At 36.2% G+C, this 24,000-nt stretch overlaps 1 protein-coding gene across 1 annotated transcript in view; it reads left to right on the forward strand.

Annotated features, from left to right (window-relative positions):
- Nucleotides 1–24,000, forward strand: part of LOC150109738 (glutamate-gated chloride channel-like) — a 224,971-nt gene that overhangs the window by 199,877 nt on the left and 1,094 nt on the right. The window contains exon 8 of the mRNA XM_090403167.1: nt 435–859. Within this exon, the coding sequence (XP_090259293.1) occupies nt 435–859 (425 nt within the window). The remainder of the gene's footprint in view (nt 1–434; nt 860–24,000) is intronic.

Raw genomic sequence — 24,000 nt, forward strand, 5'->3', positions numbered from 1 at the left:
TATCCATGAAAGAGGTAAATGCTACTCCACAGCAGGAAATCCACCGACTTCTTCTATTACCAGCTTAAACCTCATTAAAGGAAATCACGATCTGACTCTAAACATCTGCATATTGTAGCTTCCCTCACCAAGGAAGGGGAGGACATCCCCACATTCAGAAAGAAATTTCACTGGCAGTCTAGTAACTGCGATTCATTAAAAACACAGCAACCATCACCTATCTTTTTTATCATTCCCTGTCTGTCTTCATGAATTTTACTCTCCTGGCGACTGAACATCTGATCTCAGTGTGCTTACTTCCTTTGATTCAGTAACAATAAACACCCAATCAAACTTCATCGGCTTGCTTTGAATTCTTTTAGTTCTGAAGTTTAATTTTGCAGACCTCGTTTCAATTCGACGTCTTCCAATGAGGTATTCCATTTTTCTTTCAGGTGAATACAGTTGTCTCAAAGTCGACCTTCTCTTCAAGCGGGAGTTCAGTTACTATCTGATCCAGATTTACATTCCCTGCTGCATGTTGGTCATCGTGTCATGGGTCTCCTTCTGGCTCGATCAAAATGCCATTCCGGCCCGAGTGTCGCTCGGAGTTACCACTCTGCTGACTATGGCTACTCAAACGTCGGGCATCAACGCATCCCTTCCGCCAGTGTCATACACTAAAGCCATCGATGTGTGGACGGGAGTCTGCCTAACCTTTGTGTTCGGGGCGTTACTAGAGTTCGCGCTGGTCAACTACGCGTCGCGAAGTGACGCCCACAAGAAGACGGCCAAAGAAGCGCAGAAGAAACAGTGGGAGATGGAGCACGCGGCCCTGGAGGCGGACCACCTGGAAGACGGAGCCACCACCTTCGCCATGGTGAGATGTTGCGATTCTATAATAATATCTGCGTTTCAGTGTGTGTGCGGGTATGTATGTGTGTGTGTATGTGGTATTTTTCTTTATAAATATCGTCAGCCCATTTTCTCTAGATATAGGGAAGTCCTCCCTATATCTGGAGAAAGCGTGTGTCGTAAACGAAGTCTCTGACTGATTCCCAATTCTAAAATCAGTCATCAGAGACTTCGTTACATCCAATATATCGCAGGACATCGTATCGCAAACTTTCATTCGTAGTCATGTTATTCTTTCTGATATCACTCTGATCACTTACTGGTTTAATATTTTTCCAGGATTTTTCATATTCTTATTAGAAATATTTTCAGATAAATAAGATTTCTTACCCAACAGTTATTAATTAAGCGTACATCTCATAAGAGAATTTCGAGGTGATTGTCGGTTTTTTAGCTCTCCCTCTCTCTGGTATGCGCTTCTACAAATAAAAAGACGCAATCTCCAATAATGAGAAGTCAGTCTGCGGGTAATTTCGTCTCTGGTCCGCCATACTTTATTATGATATAGTAAGTTGGACAGAATGTGAAATCATATCGTGTTCAGGGAGGATAAAGAGAAAAGAATGGAGAGAGCAGTGTTATTCGTGATAGCCGATGAACTCCAACCGAAGAGAGTAGACGTTCAACTGTAGGCTAGTGAAAATAGCCTCACACAGCATATTTCAGGCAACCTGGTGTGAGATAGACCCAGCACAACAAAAAATACAGTTGGATGCTTTTATAGACCAGGGGATGGAAAATGTGATGGAGATAGTTTGAATTGGGAAATAAGCTCAATGAGTGGTGGATAGAAAATTATTATGAGGGGGGGTTCAACTATGGAAACATTGATTGGAAATAGGAGAAGACACATAGGTGGAAGAAAATGGAATTTATGCAATTGCTAAAGAATAATTACCTGAGACATCATGTGATGGAATATACTAGGGGTTTGAGAATGCTAGATCTAGTAATTGCAACTGAGAATTTGTCTATAACGAATATGACCACGTTGCCACTAATTAGTGATAGTGATTATATGGTCCTGATCTGGGAGGTAGCTAAATGTGTGGAATTTTCAGTTAAGAAGGAGTATACTGTATATACACTAATATATATTATTATATGCTATATATATATTTAAATTGTACATATTTGGTCTAATGTATTAAAGTTAAGAAATTTTATTGCTAAAAGACCATAAGATATAATAATAAAATATACAAAGAGCCAACAAGTTTCACTAGCCACTGTCTAGCATTTTCAAGGCTGTACTGGTGTGAAAACAAATGCATCAAGTTACATGAAATGGTAGTTGATCATAGTAGTTGGTTTAAAAACTACTCTGATGTTATGAGCTTTTAACATTCTCGCCAATTTTGTGGAAACTGGATTAATATATGAAATGACAGCTGTGAACACATATTGGGACACCGTAACACGATTTTGGAGGTTGTCTTTAAATAGCAATTTATTTAAAATATTAGAAGGGTATCCATCCAACTGTCACAAATAGCAAACACTCTATCTCTGAATGGATATCCTTCTAACATTTTAAACAAAATGCTATTTAAAGACAACCTCCAACAATTACGGTGTCCCAATATGTGTTCACAACTGTAATTCCATATATTAATTCAGTTTCCACAAAATTGGCGAGAATGTTAAAAGCTCATAACATCAGAGTGGTTTTTAAACCAACTACCATGATCAGACAAATCTTAAGATCACCCAAAGATGAGGTACCTTTCTGCAAATATCCTGGAGTATATGAAATTCCATGCACGTGTGGCCTTTCTTACATTGGTCAGACTTCTAGAGGTTTTGAAATAAGACAGAAGGAACATGTGGGGGATGTCAATCACAATAGAATCATCACATCTGGTTTAGCTCATCATTTCTCAACATGAAATCACGTTATAGATTGGAAAAACAGTTCTATGCCTTACATCGAGAATGACTAAAGACACAGAACTTTCAAAGAAACAGCAGTGGTGCTACGCACAGGCAATAATTTAAATAGAAATCAAGGCGCTATTCTTAAAGACATATGGAATATGTCATCAATTCTCTCGGCTCAACAGAACTACAATATGCGAAAAACTACGCAACACATGGTCATGTACTGGATTCTGACTGAAGTATTCGAACGCATGGACCCCATCAAACACGAATTATCAAATGTAACGGCCTAGCAGTTACTAAAGTGTATGTTTTCATGTAACTTGATGCATTTGTTTTCACACCAATACAGCCTTGAAAATGCCAGACAGTGGCTAGTGAAACTTGTTGGCTCTTTGTATATTTTATCATTATATCTTATGGTCTTTTAGCAATAAAAGTTCTTAATTTTAATACTATATATATATATATATATATTAGTATATACTAATATATAAAATAGTAGTAGGAGGCCAGAAGGGAAACCAGCAAGTAATGATGTGAATTACAGATCTGATGAGTATGATAAGCTTAGAAGCGTGGTTGGATGAATGCCATGGCATGTGAAACTGCAAGGGCATGGGAAGTGGTGAAGGAGTGCTTGAGGGAAATAATGGCAGACTGCACACCTAGAGTCAGGAGAGTAAATCAGGTGGGAATTAAATGGATGAATATAACCATTAAGCTACAGCTGCAAAAAATTAAAAACATTGTGGAGGAAATACAATGAGAAAGGTGACCTGCCGGCACATAAACAATACAAGGCACAGGCCAGAAGGGAAAAAGCAGCGTGGTAAGAAAAGCAGGTCAAAGAAGAGTATGAAAGGAAATTAGCAGTGCAGACCAAAGATAAACCCAAACAGTTCTTTCGATATGTTGCAAGTAAAACACAGTATGGTTTTAATGAATGCCGATGGCAGGGAGGTAATTGAATCAGTTGAAATAGTAGAATTGCTAAGTGAACACTTTGCAAGCGTATATCATCCAGGTGGAGATATTGCAATAATGAGAGAGAGAGACAAAGGCTTATATGGGAACTGAGGTAAATGAAATGCAGGTGCATAACATATTATAGAACCTTGATGTGAATAAAGCTATGGGATTAGATGGTATACCAGCTCTATTTTTGGTGAAGGTGCTAGGGAATTGTCAGTGCCTTTGACCACATGGTTTAATCTTAGTCTTCGCTGTAGGTTAGTCCCAGTGGGGTGTGGAAAGAGGGGAGAATAGACTCATTGCATAAAGGACGTTCCAAGGCTCATGTAGCAAATTAACGACTGATCAGCATATCAGGAGTTGTCAATGTACTAGAGAAGTTGGTCAAGAGAAAAATACAAGTATAGATAGACGGAAATAGGATACTCTATAGGAGAACATGGTTTTGTGAAGGTAGGGCGTGCCTCATTAATTTGTTCACGATTTATAATGCAGTGACAGCTGCGTTGGATAAAAGTAATGGGTTTACAGTGATACTGCTGGACTTGTCTGTGCAAAGATCTTTATCAGAATACCAAGTGGAATTCTAATCGGAAAACTGCAGCACATGGGGAATGGATACAGTGCTGGCGAAATGGATAGAAGGGTGGTTTATGGAGAGATATCAGAGAGAAGTTTATTCAGGAGTAGAGTCCGAAAGAAGGCCTGTGACCAGTGGTGTGCCACAGGGTTTTGATCTTGGACCACTGCTATTTAATTTGTTCATTAATGATATAGGAAAGTATCTGGGATAGTTATTTGTCATGATGCAAAATTGGGTAGAGCAATAGTGAATACAGCTGATGTCAAAATTTTACAGGATGATTTAGATAGACTGGCAGTCTGGTGAAGGAAGAATAAATACCAGTTTAATGTGTCAAATTCTAAGGTGAAATTTTGAGGCGAAAATATTACCAACTGTATATCACATTGATGGAACTGTACTACAGGAACTGACGAAGCCAGAGATTTGGGAGTATTAGTGGACAGGAGTTAAAGTTTAGAGGGGTACATATCGAAAGTGGCTAAAGCAGCTCATCGGATTACTGGGTTACTGAAGAATATTTTGACAGACAAGCAGGTTATTATTCCTCTTTATGAAACCCAGTTGAAACGGTTCGATGTCTTGAGTACTGAGAGCAGATTTGGTCATCTGGGTTTCTTGGCGACGAGGAAGAGGTGAGGAGGATCCAGAGGCGAGTGATCAAGATAGTAGAAGATCTATGAAATGAACCTTATGAGAACAGATTGAAGATTTACGGGTTACAGAAATTGGTTGACAGACGGAAAGGGGGTGATATGATTGTGGCATACAAATTACTAAAGGATTGTTACAAGATTAATTCAGAAGAAATTTTTCACAATAGCTGTGGTGGTGGGAGAACCTGGGACCCTCCATGGTAACTGAGTAAGAGTGTAGTTAGCAAGAGTATTAGAACTAGGTTTTTTGCTTGGAGAGTAGTGAATAGGTTGCCAGAGTTTGTTGTTTACAACATCATGTACATTATCTAACATAATTTGGATAGTGTACATGATGGATTATAGTTCTCAGAAGGTGAAAAGTTACACATTCTATCTATTTATTAATAACAAATCAAAATCAAATACAATGTAGCTTTGAATTTGTTTCTTATGAAGCCTTGTTATTATTATGACCTTTGGATGAGTGAGTGACGTAATGATAATCTTAGAAAATCTTCTAACATAAACCGATTATAAGCGATTATCGTGAGAGTGTTAGAATAAAGCGATCGCGATAAAATGCACTCTAATTAAAGAGCGTGCGATGACTGCGAGATATTGCACTTCTGAGCCTTCTCTAATCACCTATTCTAACCATATAACATTACATTCTCTCTCTCTCTCTCTCTCTCTCTCTCTCTCTCTGACTTACTTTTGGACACACCCTTTCCTCGATGGTCACAACAAAATTTACCTAGAAATGAATCTCCCTACGTAAGGTTCCACTGTGATCAGTGGAACACAGTAAATCTCTTCACTTACCTGGTATCCGAGAAGTGACCAGTCAAAGAATTCCGAGAACCGACCGGGACATCTGATTTAATGTCCAATACTGACCTACTTGTGGGGAATGTGGGCTGCGCCATCACTCTGTTATTTTAGTCAGGTAACTAAGACGAATAGCGAGAAGTCAGCTACTGGGAATAAACTCCAAACTCATTATCAGCAGAATTTAAGATAAGAACCATCAATATAAAAATATCAATGGAAAAGAAATGGGACTGGCAGAAATATTAAATATTAAATATTACTACATCGACGTATCTGGTGTTACCGAAACAAAGATTAAAACAGATGAAATTACTCTAAATATCCAATACGAGATGTTATATTCAGGGTAAATAATGATCTCGGAAAGTAAGGAATAGCTATAATATTCAATAATAATTACTAGTCTAATCTTTTCGAATGGCATCCAGCTTCAAGTAGAGTGATGTGGGCAAACTCTAAAATGAGGAATTGGACAGCGAGACTTATTTGTGCCTATGCTCAAACACTCTTCTAAGGAAGAAGACGAGAAATGTTTCAGCTATTTAGAGAAAAAAAGCTGCCAAAGAGAAACGAAAACTGTTCCTCGTTGAAGATATAAACAGAAAATGAATATCAGACATATCGAATGCTCGGACAAAATTTAGAATAAAGATCAAAACTAATAATAATGGAAGAACTTGGTGGATCTCTGTTCATGACATGGAACAGCACTACTACTATGTCCCAAAAAATGTGCCAAAATTCACATCGAAATATCACACTGGAATTATTTAACATGTTATCCTTGACATCGATATGTTCACGCTTGTTCAGGACATAAAAGTACACAGACGATTTGAAATAGCAAGCGATCGCAATTTGTATTGAATGAAAATGAATATCATAATGAAAAGAAAAAGAAAGTTTTTAAGAGAATCAAAGTCGCGCAGCTTTCAATGGTAAACTGAATACTCAAATATACAAATATTATCAAAAGTGAAAGATAATTTGAAAACAAGAACCAAACCTTTAAGACTCAATAACAAAGTGGGAAGAAAACATTGATTAATTCAGCCGAAGAGGCATTTGGTGAATTCAGCCAATGTGGTAAGGTTGTTTTTATTAATTTTTATATTTTTGTATTGTTATTTATATGTTTATTTTTCACGTAATCCGCAAACCCTACTGTAGAAACCAAATACGAGACTCTCTCAAGCCACTTCAGGCCTTCTTTAGGCGGGGCGGTGGCCTTACACCTGCATATAATATTAATCTCCAACCTAAAGACAATTACAAACATTCATGTCAATGGCGGGATTCGAATCTGCAGTTTGTTGGTTGGAGAGCGGATACTCTGTCCAAAGTGATTTAGCCAGCCACCCAGGTGCTATGAATCATTTCGAAAGACGTTTAAATTAAACAAGAAGTGGTAAAACAACAGTGACATTTAAAATACTCAAACGGAATCACTATCAGGAATGCGCATCAATACTCCTTGTGGAAAAAGCCATCGAAATAAATACTGAAGTTGACGATATTCGACTAAAAATGCTCAAATATGGAAATGTGAAATTTTACACTGACTACTTTGCAAAATTCAAAAAGGCTGATCACAGGGCTGAATTCCGGATAATGGAGAAGGGCTTTCATAGTACCCATCTACAAAAAAAAGAGAAATAAAACTGAATGCGAGAATTACTTAGTGTTCCAGGTAAGTTTTATGCAAGCACATTTGAGAATAGGTTAAAACATTACGAGTGGCACTTAGAGAAGTATAAGTTGAGTGTAGGACAAATTCGTTTGCAGAGGTCGTCATGTTCAGATTTTAAGAGAAGTTATGGGGAAATCATGGTGACATAACAAGGATTCGTATACTTAAATTTTGTCATCACCATCATCATGCCCGTCTGTCAGGGATTTAGGCCTGTTCCGGCCTTAGAAGTCATCGTTGAATCTCTTAAGAGGACGTCCTGGTTTTCTTTTTCCTAATGGTTTGTAATATAAGGGTTCTTCTCGTAAATCTTTCTGTTTTCATTCGTTTAACGATTTCCATCCATTTATGTTTATATTTTTTAATTTTTTCTATTGCTGATTCCTGGTTTAATTCTTTCATAATTTCTTCGTTTCTTTTGTGATCGAATAGTGTACACTTTGCAGTTTTTCTCAAAACTTCATTTTTGCTATTATTAATCTTTGTTTGTCTTTTTGTTTTATTGTCCAGATTTCGCTTCCATACAATAATACTGATAGGGCTAATGCGTTGGATACTTTTCGTCTGGTTTGTTTTTGAACTAGATTCAAAAAAAACATTCTTCACAACAAATCTGAAAAGTCTGGATTGGCTCAACACGGGATTGAAACTGACCATAGCATCTTTTGGTCCAGGACTCGCCTCTTACATAGGTTCCGTTATAGGTTCGAACATTTGTTCAAGGAAAGCGTGGAGGCCTTGCTCCATCCTCCCAACCTGAATCGTAATGACTGTATATCTATATCAAAAATCTGGGAAAGTCTAATCAAGATTACTCATGAATTAATTTTTTTTTCAATCACGTCTACTTCAAAATATTCCGTTTTATACTTAATACTTAGTGATATAACATCACGCGGCGTGTTCTATTTTTAACGATCTATTGTTAGTATTCTAGCTTGTATTTTTTTTAAAACTGTTCGTGTAATACCACTGAAGATGGTCTGCTATTTCCAGACCGAAATATTTGGTTAATTAAATATCTTTCTTGTGTTTTACGTGCATATATCATTCTGAACTAGATTAGGTTTAAATACAGAGTTAATTATACCTGTTCTTTTTAAATATTTTGCAATTTTTAGGTTTATACCTTTTCATTTTTATATGTAATCATACATCCTAGGTAGTTAAATGAATTCACCTGTTCTAAAATTTTGTTATCTATTACTATTTTAGTTCTTACTGGATCTTGTCCTTTAAAGGCCATCGCTTTTGATTTTTCTGTTGATATTATCATTCCATAATCTTTGGATATCTCATTTAAATTTAAAATATCTTTCTGTAAGTTATCTTCAGAATTTGTAATTATTATTTGGTCGTCGGCAAAAACGAGAGTGTTTAAGCTCACAGTAGGAGAAAGTTTAATGCCATGATAGAAATTTTTATTCCATTTTATTATTATTTCATTTAGATAAATATTAAAAAATTTGGTGAAAGGGAACATCCCTATCTGACTCCTTGGTTTTTCTCACTCTCGTATATGATAGCTCGTGATTTAATCTTATTTGTATTTGAATATTTTCATATATACTTGTGACAGCTTTTAGGATATTATTTGGTATTTGTCTTTCTTTTAATAGGTTAAATAATATGTTTGTTTTAACTTTGTCAAATGCTTTTTCAAAATCAATAAATTCAATATGTGTTTCTAAATTGCAGTTTCTTCTTTTCTCTATGATTAATTTTAGGCAAAAGGCAAGGTCTGTACATGATCGTCCTTTTCTAAATCCATTCTGTGCTTCTGAAATAAAGTTTTCAGAATATTTTATTAGTTTGTTATTTAAAATTTTTGCTATATATTTTGTAACAAGAATTTAGAATACTTCTATAGTTTTTAGGGTCACCTCTACTACCTTTTTTAAATAGAGGGATTGCAATTGCTTTTTTTTTCATTCCATTGGGGGATTACTAGTTGAATAGATTTTATTTAAAAATAATAAGAGTCTTTCTTTTAATCTTGTTCCTGCTTATTTATAAAATTCTGAATCTAACTTATCTTCTCCAGGTGATTTTCTATTTCTTGCTTCTTTCAGGCTGATTTTTAATTCTTCTTTAGTTATTTCCTTTTCATTTTCATTAAATTTTTGACAGTGATCTTTTTTACAATATCTATCTTTCCACAATTCTGTATAGAAATTTTGAAATTCTTCTAGTTTCAATTTGGTATTGAGTTTTATGTTTTCTTTAGTATATGTACTTACGTTTTTCAAAATATTATATACATTGCATCTTATTTTATATAAATCATGTTCTAAATTGAAAACAAATTTGTTCCATGATTCTCTATGTCTTTTTCTGACTTCTCTTTTAGCTATGGCTCTTATTCTTTTATATTCTATTTCATCTTCTAATCTTTTACTGCTTAACCATTTATGATGGGCTTCTTATTTCCTTTTGATTATTTCTTTGATTGTATCATCCCATATCTTCAGTTTTTTTTTTCTTTTATTGAATTGTTTGGTCTTTCCTAAGCTTCCATTTGCTACTGTATTTAGTATCGTTTTTATATTAAGTCATTCTATTTCTATTTCTTCATTTTTTAAAATTTTATCTAGATATTGGACAATTCTTTGTTCATATAGCCATCGTATATTTGTGTCATTCAATAGTCTAGTTTTATAAACAAATGTTTTAAATATTCTTTCTGTTCTTGTTATTTGTAGCCATTTAGGTGGTAATCTTTATTTTATTTTAACTAGGAAGGGTAACTACTTATTTCATATCTTCTGTGAACTCTGACATCTAAAGAGAACTTGATGTCTTTTCATTTAAGATAAAATAATCTAACATTGATTTCCATCCTCTTGCTGCCCAAGTATATTTATGTATGTCTTTATGTTTATAGAAGGAATTCATTATTTGAAGGTTATTATAAACTACAAAGTCGATCAATTTTTTACCATTCCTGTTTAGAGTGTGTTCTCCATGTATTCCTATATTATTATTAATTTTCGTGTTTCCAATTCTTGCATTTAAGTCTCCTGCTAAAATTACGTAATCATTTTTATTTATTTTATTATATATGTTTTGTAGCTGATTATAAAAATCAATATTATCCTGTTCTCTTCCTTCTTCAAAGGCATATAAACCAATTATTCTTAAATAACCTCTCTATCTCTTTTTTATTCTAGCTTCTATTAATCTTTCATTCCATAATTTATAATGTTTTAACTGTTTTGAAAGGGAGTTATGAATCCAAATCATGACTCCTGCTTGTGATTTTTGGTCTCTGTCAACTCCTGTATATATTACATTAATATTTTCGGTTCTCATGGTTCCTTTTAATTTCTTTTTTGTTTCAGTGATTACTGCTATTTGAAAATTTCTTTCATTTAATAACTGGTCTAATTCTATTTCTTTATATGTTGTTCCTCTTACGTTCCAGTTTGCTGCATGTATTATATTTTGTCCTTTCCATTTACGTTTTACCTTTTCCATTCCAGGGTCGTTTTCCATAGATTCATTCCGATTACCTTTCTTTGTCGGCTTAAAAGTAGATATAGGCCAGAAATGGAAAGACCTTATGGCCCTCGAGTGCTCTATATAGCATAAGATAATAAAATAAGAAGAATTGGCTGATAAGGCCTATAGAAAAGATTATAAAGTGAGTCGATCTTCCTCAAAGTAGAGGAAGAAGAAGAGGATAGATCCAGCTAGGGAACCATGGGAGTGCCACTTCTCTTAGAATCAAGATGATTGCCCCTTATGGCCCTGTTGGTCCACGAGTCCTTATTCAATATATTCGGACTGCCCCACCATGTGTGTGTGTGTGTGTGTGTGTGTGTGTGTGTGTGTACATATATGGTAGGCTCACCTATCCGCCACCCAGTGGACGCGCTCTCTAGAGGTTACACGGTCCCCCGAAAGACTTAAGTGTTGTAAATTTCGAAAAGGCATATGACAAGGCTTCAAGGGCAAAGCTGCTAAAAACGCTACAGTTGGTTGGTGTAAATGGGACATTTGACCGAGTGATAGATGGTCTATATTTAAATTGTAAGTTATCTGTTAGAATCGAAAGAAGTACAAGAAGATGAGCTGATGAACAATCAGGTATGACACAAGGATGCATGTTATCTCCGCTTTTATTCATCATCTATATGGATCCCGTCTTATGTCATTACGCCTCATATGAAAACTAGAGATGTTAATCTCATCAATTTTTCCCAAATTGCCGTCTGGTTGGCTGAGCGGTTAACGTACCTGCACTTCAACTAACAGGATACCAGTCGAATCCCACCGTCGGCATTAATGCTTTTAGGTGGTAGATCAATTTCTTTGTTCCATGTGAGATCACTGGCACGCATATTGGGATTGGGGGACTGAAGTGGCCTTAAAATTCCAGGTTTAATCTCTGAAAAAGGATTTCTGGATTAGGATTTCTGGATTACAAACAAACAAATATATATATATATATATATATGTGTGTGTGTGTGTGTTAAAGATACCAAGTTATTTTAAATATAAACGTGGTTTTTTTTTTACTCTATATCCCAAGTATGCAAACAGACAAGTCAGTCAAGTTTGCGCCTGCAAGTGTTGCAAGTCTAGCTGACCCTGCATGTAGTGCAAGTCCAAGGAAACGCGTGGTAAAGGTAGAATAAGTCTGATCACTATTCTTAATATTTACCCTTAATGCAAAGCACATCTCCTGGAAGAGATGTATGATGCTGTATATTAAAGGCAAGGGGTCATTACCCAGACCGGTTTCGACCTTTATTGAGGCCTCATCAGTGGGAGCCAGGCTAAGAAATACAAAGTTTTAAGTAATACAGAGTTTATAAATATTTTACCAACACAAGTTACCATAAGGTGCTTTGACCTTATTAAATAAAAATCTCAGGATGAGAAATAGATGTAGAAAGTTTTTTACCTTGGGTATAATATATGTTAAAGATACCAAGTTATTTTAACTTGCACTTTGTTTGGACTTGCACTACGTGCGGGGTCAGCTAGACTTGCAACACTTGCAGGCGCAAACTTGACTGACTTGTCTGTTTGCTTACTTGGGAAATGGAGTAAAAAAAACAGGTTTATATTTAAAATAACTTGGTATCTTTAACATATAAATAATGAATTCATTAGTCCACAGCACGCAGGATATTCACGTACTGTCGGTTGACAATCTGTTGTGACTGGGAGTCACATGAAAATAAATAATAATTCCATAAGTAAAGTGGATATTAGATCCTGTTATTTCAAAGCTGAATATAGAAACTCTCGGTTGGTGCGTAAAGGTATTTACTAAAGTAAAGAGCCAAAAGGCTTCAGTTCAGCGATGCAAAATTATACCATTAAAGTGGATTATTTAAGTAAATAAGTGAATAAGTGAATTGCATAAGTAAAGTGGATCTCACAACCGAGAGTTTGCTTCCGAAAAATACACCTGTCCGACATTTCAAGTTCCTTAGTACTGAACGAGAGGTTTTGCTCTCTTAAGGTTTCTGCCTGGTCCCTGAAGAGAATCAACCAGTTCGAAACAGCTGTCAGGCCAATGAAATCTTATCAAAATGGACTAATAGAAAGCTATTATATAGACGCTTGGGTGGCGCCTATGTTTTCTGAGTAGTTCGCGCTAAGGCAACTCGTGGATTCCGGTGAGTGTATTCCCTTAAGCTCTCTGGTCAATTTATTTTTACGACACTTTCGTAGTTTCCACATTCGGCTTTGAAATAATGCTGGATCTAATATCCACTTGACTTATATAATTTTGCATCGCCGAAATGAAGCCTTTTGGCTCTTTATTTTAATAAATAATATTTTCATCTTTTCGATTAGCTGATAATTTAACAATACTTAATTAACGCAGGATGACTGACTACCAGGGTGTTATTTTTGCTTCGGTCTGCCTTTCCGCGTACGCTGCAGCAGCAGCGTTGTTTCAGATGCGAATTTTTCGTGAAGTAATCATCGGCGAAATAACAAAATTGGTCTTCCATGCAAAGCCTAAACGAAAATGTCCATAATGGGATGAGATTTGTTGGAAGAACTTCGAAACAGTCCAGATCTCTCTCTCTCTCTCTCTCTCTCTCTCTCTCTCTGTCTCTCCCCCTCTCCCCCCCCCGACTGACCCATCTTCGGTTCTCTGAAAAATATCTAAAGGAGGGAGGAAACGCAGCTTTTTGCATTCGGATGCCGAAGTGGAGCCAGCAGTTCAAGATTGGTTTAATCAGCAGCCTTTTAAATCAATGAGCAGCAAAAACACTACTACTGGCTCCTGCAATAGTCCTGTTTTTACATATTTTTTACACCTGAATACTTTGCATTTATTAATTATATTTCCTTTATCTTGCTGGTATAATTTGGAGCTTCGATTTCTTTTCGTAAGAAATTGAACGAAAACGCATTTTTACAATGTTTTCGTTCATTCTTTCCCACTCCTTCATTCTTCATTCTTAATAAATTTCAATTATTAATAGAATAATCAGAAAACTTAGAAGAACCTTTTGGCAACACGATTTAAGCAGAACACACTTTTGCTCATGAAGTGTGGCCACGATGTTGCACAACATTTTCTTCTTAGCATTTCTTGAATCCTAGTGAAGAATCCATTACACTCTTATACAAAATGTGTCTCGAATTTTAATCTCTCAAACTGACGGATCAATTTTAATCAGCTTTGAAATACAATCTCTTTATGAACATATTAATTTGGGATTCGATTTTGCTCCAAATTGGATACTTGCGTTGTCTGTTGTATACGGAAGGAAATTTAGATAAATCCGCCTTCGCATTTGTCCGTGATAAAGATGGCATTCGACGTTGTCTTAGCAACAAAAAACAAACAGCAGCACATTCTTTTGCCCTTTCTATTTCAACCTGTCGGGTGTTTTTATGTGTTATTGAATATCACGTATTGGCTTTGAAAATGTTATCTTTTTATGCCAATTGGCATCGCTATAATTACCATTGGCTAAAATTATTTCTGCCCTGTAGTACTGTTTCTGTTAATAGTTGTTTTCCGTTATAATTTATCGATTTAGTGGTTTTAACACGATATTGTGACTTATTACTAGAGGTTCATGAATAAAATGTATTTTAATCATCACCATCGATCTTTCAGCTTTGTACAATTACTTATCACAAAAGAAGTCATTACAGATCAATAATTTCTTTTATCACATAAACTGACAGCACTTTCGAAGCGATTAAAAACTTTTAAATGTACCATGCGATTTGAAGGATTTTATCAGTTTAATATTTTTCAGTTATTATTAATATTATTAAGTCACACCCATAAGTAGTTTAAGGATTCATCGCAGAGGGCACTCTACACTACTTCGTCTACACTCTATACATCTACAGGCTACCGTCCACTAATAACATTTTTGTCTTTTAACTGCGTGTGTTCTTTGACTGATTTGCCTGCATGTCGGATGGAAAACCCAAGTTTCAGGAAGATAGAAAAAAATTCTTCTACCTCCTTACGGATTCGGCTAACGTATCTTATTGATAAATGTCATATATAAGACATAAAGATTCCTTTTGAAGTGATGAAAATCAAACTTTTTTAACTTACTATGCAGGTACTAATTAAATATGTTCCATCCGAGAAAAAGAAACGCTGTTCTATGGGAATGATCTCGTTTTCGTAGTTCTGCAATTAACAAGGTAGGAAGGCATGTGGTAATCTCAAACCTGTTTAACCGATAGTATAGTGGATGGACAGAAAGTTCAGGAGAAGCTTGTTAACATTCGATTTGAAGACTTTCAGATTTCCAGAAAATACGTGTGAAATGGAAATGGTCCCCAAGGGAATCTCTGGAGAGAATTAATGAAGAATGCAATATATTTGAAAAGATTTAAAGGACAAAATGGCAGTTCTAATGATTGCAACAAGGAAATATCCATAAAAAATAAGTACTCCACCTGACTGAATGTGTGAGTGATAGAGACTGGCTTGAATCGATCAGGGAGCTGTCATTAATTGCCTAAGGGTTCTCTTCTGCAAATAATTAGTAAACTTAGTAAATTATTTTAGAAAATCATCTGGTACGCCACGCGAAACGTGAGGGCATTATTCAATGATTGAACAGATTTGCCATTTGTAAGGAGTTAGCAGGTTCTCAGAGAAGCCAAATTTCTTGAATTCAGAGGAGGCTCTTCTTGAGATATATTGATGCCCAATTTAAATTGTAGATTGTCTACAAATTTCTGCGTTGCTAAAAATAAAACGAGGAGTAAAGAGAGTTATTTCTTAATTGAACAGGAAAACAAGTTTCAGTTTTTTCAGTTTTTTGTTCTCGGTGAAGTCAACAACTTTATCTAAACCCTCACCAAAAATTCTGTTCCGAAACTAGCTGAAAATGCTGTTTAATTTAACTGTTTAAGGATCTGTCGGTACTATTTTCCGTGAAATGCGCTTGCAGATTAGAAGGACGTCTGCCACCACTATTCGCTCGAGGAGAATCAACACTCCCTTTGTCAGTAAGGTGGCAGTTTTTCAAGCTGGCTGCCAGTATATTACGCTAATCCACGAAAATGAATCCTAACAGTGATTGTGAACTTTGAAAAGAAAGCGCTGTCCATCACTGCGCTGTTGTGGTTGTGCGAAACATCACCAGAGGCTCCTGAGGTGTAGTGCTGATAACTGTGCCAGAATGAAAACTACTCGAAAAGAAGAGGTGGCACTTGAAGAGATGAGAGGAAGTGAAGCGGGACAGCGTGAAACATGACACTACAAAACTGTTTGCGAAACAAGCGTTCGCAGGAATGTCCAGTTTCACGAAGATGGAATGCCAGAGACTGTTGACGAAGCCTGCATAGGCATGTGGGAAACAGGCACCGCATCCCTGGTCGCGCAATCGATGTCATCATTTCGCCAAGTTACGCGATGGAGAGTGGATGACTGTTGTAGATCAGCTGACAATATTAAGGTTGTTCTCTTTGCTCACTGTGGCGCTTCAAGCAGAGCCACAGGTGGTAGGTGACATTTCGAACTTTTTTATGTAATCTCTATTTCTGGCAGAAAACGTCTTCGTTTTTTTTTTCCTGATGAAAGAGTGAAATCATCATCGGTTCAAGAACCATATCAGTTTATTCTTTCTGTATTAGTAATCCACACGTGCGTGTACACAAACACACCCTGCAGATTTCGCAACCGTTCTAGAGTGGAAATAACAAACAACATAAAGAGAAGAGCATGCGTCTTCCATACCTACTAGCAAAAAAAACATTCCAAACATAAAACATCCCTCATTAATAATGAAACCAAAATCCTATCTTCGACTCCATTTTAAAATTTTATTACCGAAAATATCATTCTCCATTTTCACTTTCAAAACTACATTCTGATCCTTAGTTTTCGTTAAAAAAATAAAAAATAAATAAAAACACTGAATCGATTTTTTCTTTCAAAGAACTTCTTTTTCGAGTATTTTCATACTAAAAACGTGTCTTTTTATGGTACAATTTCTTTCTCTTTTTGAATTTTCTTTCGCTGGAACCTTCCTACCGCGGCCAGCTTATTTTATTTCTTCGTGGTTTCCATCGTAAGCGTCACTTAATTCAGTAACTTAATGATAACATTTCGGTGGTCTTTTCTCAAACAATGGCTTTCCCCAGATGAAATCATCGGCAATGAGCTTGTGCGGCTATTATTACATGATATATCTATCGGAGTTCCTAATACTGGCATCCAAATCTCCCAATTTGTCCGACTTTTCTCCCTTTGGATCACGTCGCTTACCACTATAAGGAGAGCAGATGGTTTCATTTCCATATTTTCACTCTTCTTTGCTTACCATGGTTGTATTTTGGCTTTGAAGTTGTCTGGTGTCAAGGCTCCGAATGCGTTATAGAAATGCCTTAATAAATGAATGGCCACACTTATTAAAGAATCCCCCTTCACTTTTACGTCTTGAATATTAAGAGTTTTCAACCCTTCTGCAGAGGGCATCACAAAAACGCGTTAATTCATCAATAAAGAAGATACTTTAATGCATATTTCGAGGCTTATTTTGTGTAAGAGGTTTAATCTCTTTTAATGGCAAAGTTAAATTATTGCACAAAATCTTCCATCCAGTTAAACGTTCTTCACTGGTAATGAAGTGCGGTGTTAACAGCTGCTATAATCACCGATCAAACAGAGAAAGCGCGTCACTCGCACGGCATGCAGGTACTGACGACATTGAAGACGTGACTTCGATTTGTTAATCAAGATGGGGGCTTAACGAGAGCCGCGAAATTCGAAGAGATTTTTATAATAATCGATGAGAAATTTAAATTAAAAAAAAGGTGTTCACATATTGCAAGAGCGAACAAGAAAAATTCAAGTAGCAAACAACACCGGTGTGTGCCTTATTTTGACAGTTAATGCCTTTGTTAAGGGCTCTCCGCGTTAAAAAAGAAATCGGCGCATCTCTTCTTATTTCGGACCGCATACAGCGATGCTAATGAAAATGAAATATTTCTAAAAAAGAAGCCACTTGCTCCAGGTTGAATGAAGCCATGAAATCCAAATACCGAATAAGTAAATAAATACAATAAAAATAGAAATAAAAAACAAATCGAACCACGCGTTTGTCGTCTGCACTGAACGGCCTACACGAGCATGCGATTCCACATATTCAGAGAGCAGCCCGCCGAGAGCCCTTATGACCCATTGAAGCGACAACAGATTTTTTTTTTTCCTTACCCGAATATTTAAGAACTACAGAAGAAAAGGAAACATCGAGAAGACGAATGAAAGCACAAAATGGTTATTACAGAAAACCACATCCGATTTCCGAAATCTGAATAACGAAACAAACGCACAATAAGGCACTGCGTCACGTGAAATATTATTCGTGCAGACCAGCTTCACTAAATGACGGTGATTTTTTTTAGATCCTAGTGGCTTCAGTTTGACTTTTCAGAAACTTTTTTCTGACATTTATTATTTTTTCGTGTTATTTATGTTAACATCATTAACAGCCCAAAGTACTATTAATTGAGATGACGGACTTCGTGAAGAGTGGATTATGCTGCAGATGATGTTGGATTGTGAACGTAAAGTATTGTCGTAGGATATTTTATTAATTCTATTTAATTAAATACTTCCACTCCCAATATCATGAATGTACAGATTGAATAACAGTGGACCAAACACTGATCCCTGTGGTACGCCACTTGTTATTTTATTATTTTTTTTTATTAATCTTTGTACTGGTTATGGGCAGTATTACCCTTACATCACGTCCAGACATCTCGTCGAGACTTGATATAGGCCTAAGCCTTTACAAGTGTTTCACCCTATGCCTGTTCTAGTTATCATTGTAGTCATTCTATGGTGGCAACGCCATGCCACCAGTGTGCCCTGTAGGGCCCTCAAGGAAAGAACTTTTATATCCTTCTGCGTAGGTCCAAGCTGTTTTAAGTCCTTATAACTATCTGCACTCAAACCATGCAAATATTGTATAACCCAAACCCATTTTCTCCAATTTGTGCAAAAGTCTTCCATGCTGAATTCGGTCAAAAGCCTTAGCAAAATCCAAAGGTATCATGGTGTATCCATTCCCCTTGTCTACTTCAATGGTAACATTGTTATAGAATGTGAAAAAGTTGCTAGAAAGTGGTCTTTACTTAGTAAACCCATGTTGCTCAGTGCAAAGTAGAGACTCACTGTCAACCCATTACTGAATGGGAGCCCTAACCAATTTTTCCAAAATCTTCACCACAACTCCTGAGATACTAATTGGTCGATCGTTGGATACATCGGTCTTTGCATCACCCCTGTTCAATGGAATTACCATACATTCCTTCCATTGCTGTGGTATCTTCCCTGTTCGGAGACTCATATTATACAGCATGGTCAAAGGAATGGCCAGTTCAGCTGAATACCCTTTTAGCACAGGTGCTGATATCCCGTCAGTCCCTATTGCTGAATTCTTATTCAGTTTGTGCAACAGCTTTAATACCTCGTCCTCATACACCTTCGTTTCTTCATCTAGTGAAGAGGTAACAGTGAGCTCAATGTTCTTTTTGAGGTTGACAGCTTTTAACGAAATATGCACTCATTAACTGAACAACCCCTTCTGCTTCTGTAACCCTCACGCCGTCAGGATTTAGAAGGGTTATTCTTTCATATTCATTCTTTCTATCACTTGTAGCATATCGATAGAATTCTTGTGGGTAGTCTTTAGCACGCAGAGCCAGTTTCTTTTCATATTCAGACTTTGCTTTCCGTGCTACAGTTGTGACTATTCTAGAGTAGTTACGTCTTTAACTGAAACGACCTCTGACATTATAATCAAATCTAACACTCTTTGACCTCGAGTTCCTTCTGTCACATGCTGCTTCAGGAAGTTGTCCCTCATCAGCTCAATAAATGCATTTTCATTCTTCTCATGAGATTCTTCTGCTACTCAATCAATACTTGGTACAAAATTAATAACGAAAAAACTCACATACAAAGATTATTTAATAGTGTAATTTCCCCTGTGTGTCACAGGCATCTTCAGTACATATTAAGCTCAAATTAAACCATAACTTACAATTCCAAAAAGCGTCACCTAAGTAGCTGGTGTACGATAACTAAAAAGGTCAATAAATTTCCTAAAATAAAAAATAAAATAAAATAAATCAATACAATAAAAAGTTAGGAAATATTAGATGATTTGTAAAGTACTGTCTCCCATAAAGGGGATAGACGTAAGCCGTCGGATCTGTTTAAGTTAGGAGAATGAAGTAGAGTTTCACCTGTTTCTTTATAAAGGCGTTCCATGAGAAACTGACTTTTGTGAAGAACTCTTGTCTTTCTCCAATGAACTCTATGTCTAGTGAAGATGGCATGTTCTGCAAGTCCAGACTTTTCAGGTTTAAAGTATTCAATATAAGATTGGTTTTCTTCTAGCCGAATTGAGGCAGATCTTCCCGTTTGTTCGAAATAAGATAATCCACACGAGCACAGAATCTGGTATACACCTGGATGATTAAGATGTGGAAACTTGTCCTTAGGAGAAATGAGAAAGGTGGAGATTTTTCTAAACGGTCGAAAGGCAACAAAAATATTCAGTGGTTTTAAAACTTTTTTCTCCTATTCGTCTAGAAGAACACCAATTTTATATTGAATACTTTAAACCTGAAAAGTCTGGACTTGCAGAACATACCATCTTCACTAGACACAGAGTTCATTGGAGAAAGACAAGAGTTCTTCACAAAAGTCGGTTCCTCATGGAACGCCTTTATAAAGAAACATGTGAAACTCTACTTCATTCTCCTAACTTAAACAGATCCGACGGCTTACGTCTGTCCCCTTTATGGGAGATAGTACTTTACAAATCAGCTAATCTTTCCTAATTTTTTATTGTATTCATTTTTTTAGGAAAGTTATTGACCTTTTTAGTTATCTTACACCAGCTACTTAGGTGGGGCTTTTTGGAATTGTCAGTTATTGTTTAATTTGAGCTTAATGTACTGAAGATGCCTGTGACACACAGGCGAAAATTATACTATTAAATAATCTTTGTACGCGAGTTTTTTCCGTTATTAATTTTGTATCGATATGTCTATTCACTCTTTTGAAACTTAATCAATATTTGGATAATTAAAGTCTCCCATTATGATTAATCTTTTCGCGCTGATCTTTTCTATTTGGTGATGCATTTCTTCATCACCAGCAACCGATCCACCAGGTCTGTAACAACACCCCACTATGTAATTGATCTTGTTAGATTCCACCTCACACCAGATGGCTTCAAACTGACTGCCACATGAACTATTGTTAGCAGTATTACTACAATCATAGGTCTCAACTCTTTCACAGAGCAGATTCGGAACTTGAGGCCTCACCTTTAATTTCCGCTAGTTGGCACTTTTACGGTTCAAAATGTGGAGAGTTTAATATTTTCACATCGATGTGAAGCCATTCGAAACACCAGAATGTCCCCGTGAGATCAATCGTTCTCAACGAAATTACATTACGGAAGAAAACATTTTTGAAATTCTGTTAGAAGCGCTTTGTGTACAAGAATGCAATTATCAGACAAAGCGATTCGCTTTAATAAACTCTACATTTTAGAAGAAAAAATATCAAATCAGAATAACGAAATATAATTAAACATATTTATAATTATTACATTATGTTGTAATAAAATTAATATTTTAGTGCAATGTTATAATCATCATCATTATCGTCAGCCATTATCGATCCACTGATCGTTGAAGCCTCTCCCAGATGGCTCCAAAACTGTCTCTCAATGACTTTTCTTCCCCCTGCCACGCCTGCAAATCCGACTTCATCAATCCATCGCCATTTTGGTTGGTGTTGTGGTCGCTTATTCTCCCGTGGAATCTGATCCCGTATTGCTTTTGTACATCACTGGTCTTGATACGTGGATAAGAAGTCAAATCAATGTCACTGACATTATAGAAAGAGTGAAACATCTGATATGACTTCTTATCCACGTATTCCTTTGGCGATCCAGTCTTGTGATACCAAGCCTGCTTCTTTCCATATTAAATTGTGTTGTTCGTAATTTTTGACTTTCCTTTGCATTTAGTTCTTCATATTTCACTGCCACATGACGACAGAGGGAGAATACACGGTTAGAAACATTTCTTTTCAAGTATGGTGGTATTTAGCTTTGGAATTTCGACTGCAATGTTCCAAATGCTTTCCGCCCAAAGCATTGTCTTCTTTTGACTTTAATGTATTTTTACTCATTGATATCCGTTGAACTGAATATATGTAATAACCCGCCTGTTCAATTTCATCGTCACTGATTTTTTATTATTTCTGGATGTACGTGGCTATTGAAAAAAACTTGGGTCTTCTTTAGGTTTATCTTTAAGCCGGCTGTTTTGCTAGTAATTTAGAGTTCACGAATACGAGTCTGTAATTGATTTCGACTTGAATTAAAGATAACTATGTCATCTGCAATGCGTAAATGTCTTAAAATATCTTCCATTTATCTTCATATTTTTCTTCCTAATCAAGAAGTTTGAATATTTTTTCAAAGGATGCTGTAAATAGTTTTGAGGAATGGTCTTGCTGTTGTTTTGGCATATGCTGATTTCTTGGTTCTTACCTATGCGCCCCCACGTGTTGATTTCGTAGTATTTTATGCAGTACAAAAGTTTTTTTTTATTATTATTATCCAAAAGATTTTGGATAATAATATCATTACTTTCCGATGGATCAACACTGTCGTCTATATTAAGATTTTTAAATCTGTTATTTAGTTCATCTTGAAATATTTATTTTTTAATGCTGTGTCCATGGATGTTTGCTTCTTTGATCATCTAAACATTTTCCTTCTTTCTTTTAGGCAATTTGTATATGACTCTTGCTACGTACCATACAATGGTCTCTTCCGATGTTGAATACGTTAATAACCGAACAATCCAAAACGATGTTCTTCAATTTGGACTTTTCCATGTCCACTTCCTGTTGTATCATGATGTGCAGGTTTTCTTTTATTGCAAGTTCTATTAGCCTCGCTCTTCTGTCATCTCTCGTGCCATATCCGAAATTTCCGATCGAGCTTTCATCTGAGTGTTGTATACCAATTCTAGCATTAACCACGCTACCGGCCAAGACGTCTATAGACGTTCACTTTATCATGGATGCGAAGTGCTTATTAAAATTGTAATACCATTGTTATAACAATGAAATATATGATGGATACGAAGCGTATGCGGATGCGTATTTGATCCATAACGGCCGGTAAGGTGGTTAAAGTGTCTCATTACAATTTTGAAATGATGTTTTCCTTTACTCTACAGTTGAGATATATCATGACAGAAGTCTTCAATTTCTTTATCAGTATGACGTTTTTCTGGTGCAGATAGACTTCACTGATCTTGTGAGTTTTGTTGATCTCCTTATTTTTGTTTCTCATGAACCTAACTTCGCCGATTCCTTTCTTATCTTGGTGAATATTGTACAGTATCTCTGTTTTTCAATTAAACAAGTTCTTCAACTTTACTCCTAACTTCATACAAGAACGTCTCATTTTAGTTGCTTTAACTTTTCAGTTAATTCACTTATTCGTTCTTCACTGCTCTGCTCAAAGTCCTACAGTACGAGTATAAAGTTCCAAGGTCTGGTTTCCAATGGCAGCATGATATGGTAACGTTTGGATTCTTTGTCTTCATGTTTAACTGCGGCTACAGTAGGTAGTATTAATCTGGCCTCCCTGTAATGAGGGCCATTTTAATCCCACGGTCCACAATTCTTTTCATATCGATCCCAAACACGAAAAGTAACTTTGTTAGCTCTAGTATTCCTAGTGTCGCATTCTGTCAGCGGTGTGAGGGAGACCGACAGTCTTCCTCACACCGCTGATAGAATTCAACACTAGGAGGTATCGCGTTTTACTCCTTAGATATCCATCGGCTCGATCCTTCTACTGCATAAATTTAGCTATCCTATACGAGATCGCGGTGTCATAAAGCTTAAAAAACACGTCTGAGTATATTTGAAATACTTTGTGGGAAGATGTCTACGACTGTAGTTTGGGGACCTCCGCTAGGCAACAAACAAAAGTGAG

The sequence above is a fragment of the Typopeltis vanoorti genome, chromosome 2 (genome assembly GCF_054136105.1).
Source record: "Typopeltis vanoorti isolate ZY-2024b chromosome 2, IOZ_Tvanoo_1.0, whole genome shotgun sequence".
NCBI classification, from domain to species: Eukaryota; Metazoa; Arthropoda; class Arachnida; order Uropygi; family Thelyphonidae; genus Typopeltis; species Typopeltis vanoorti.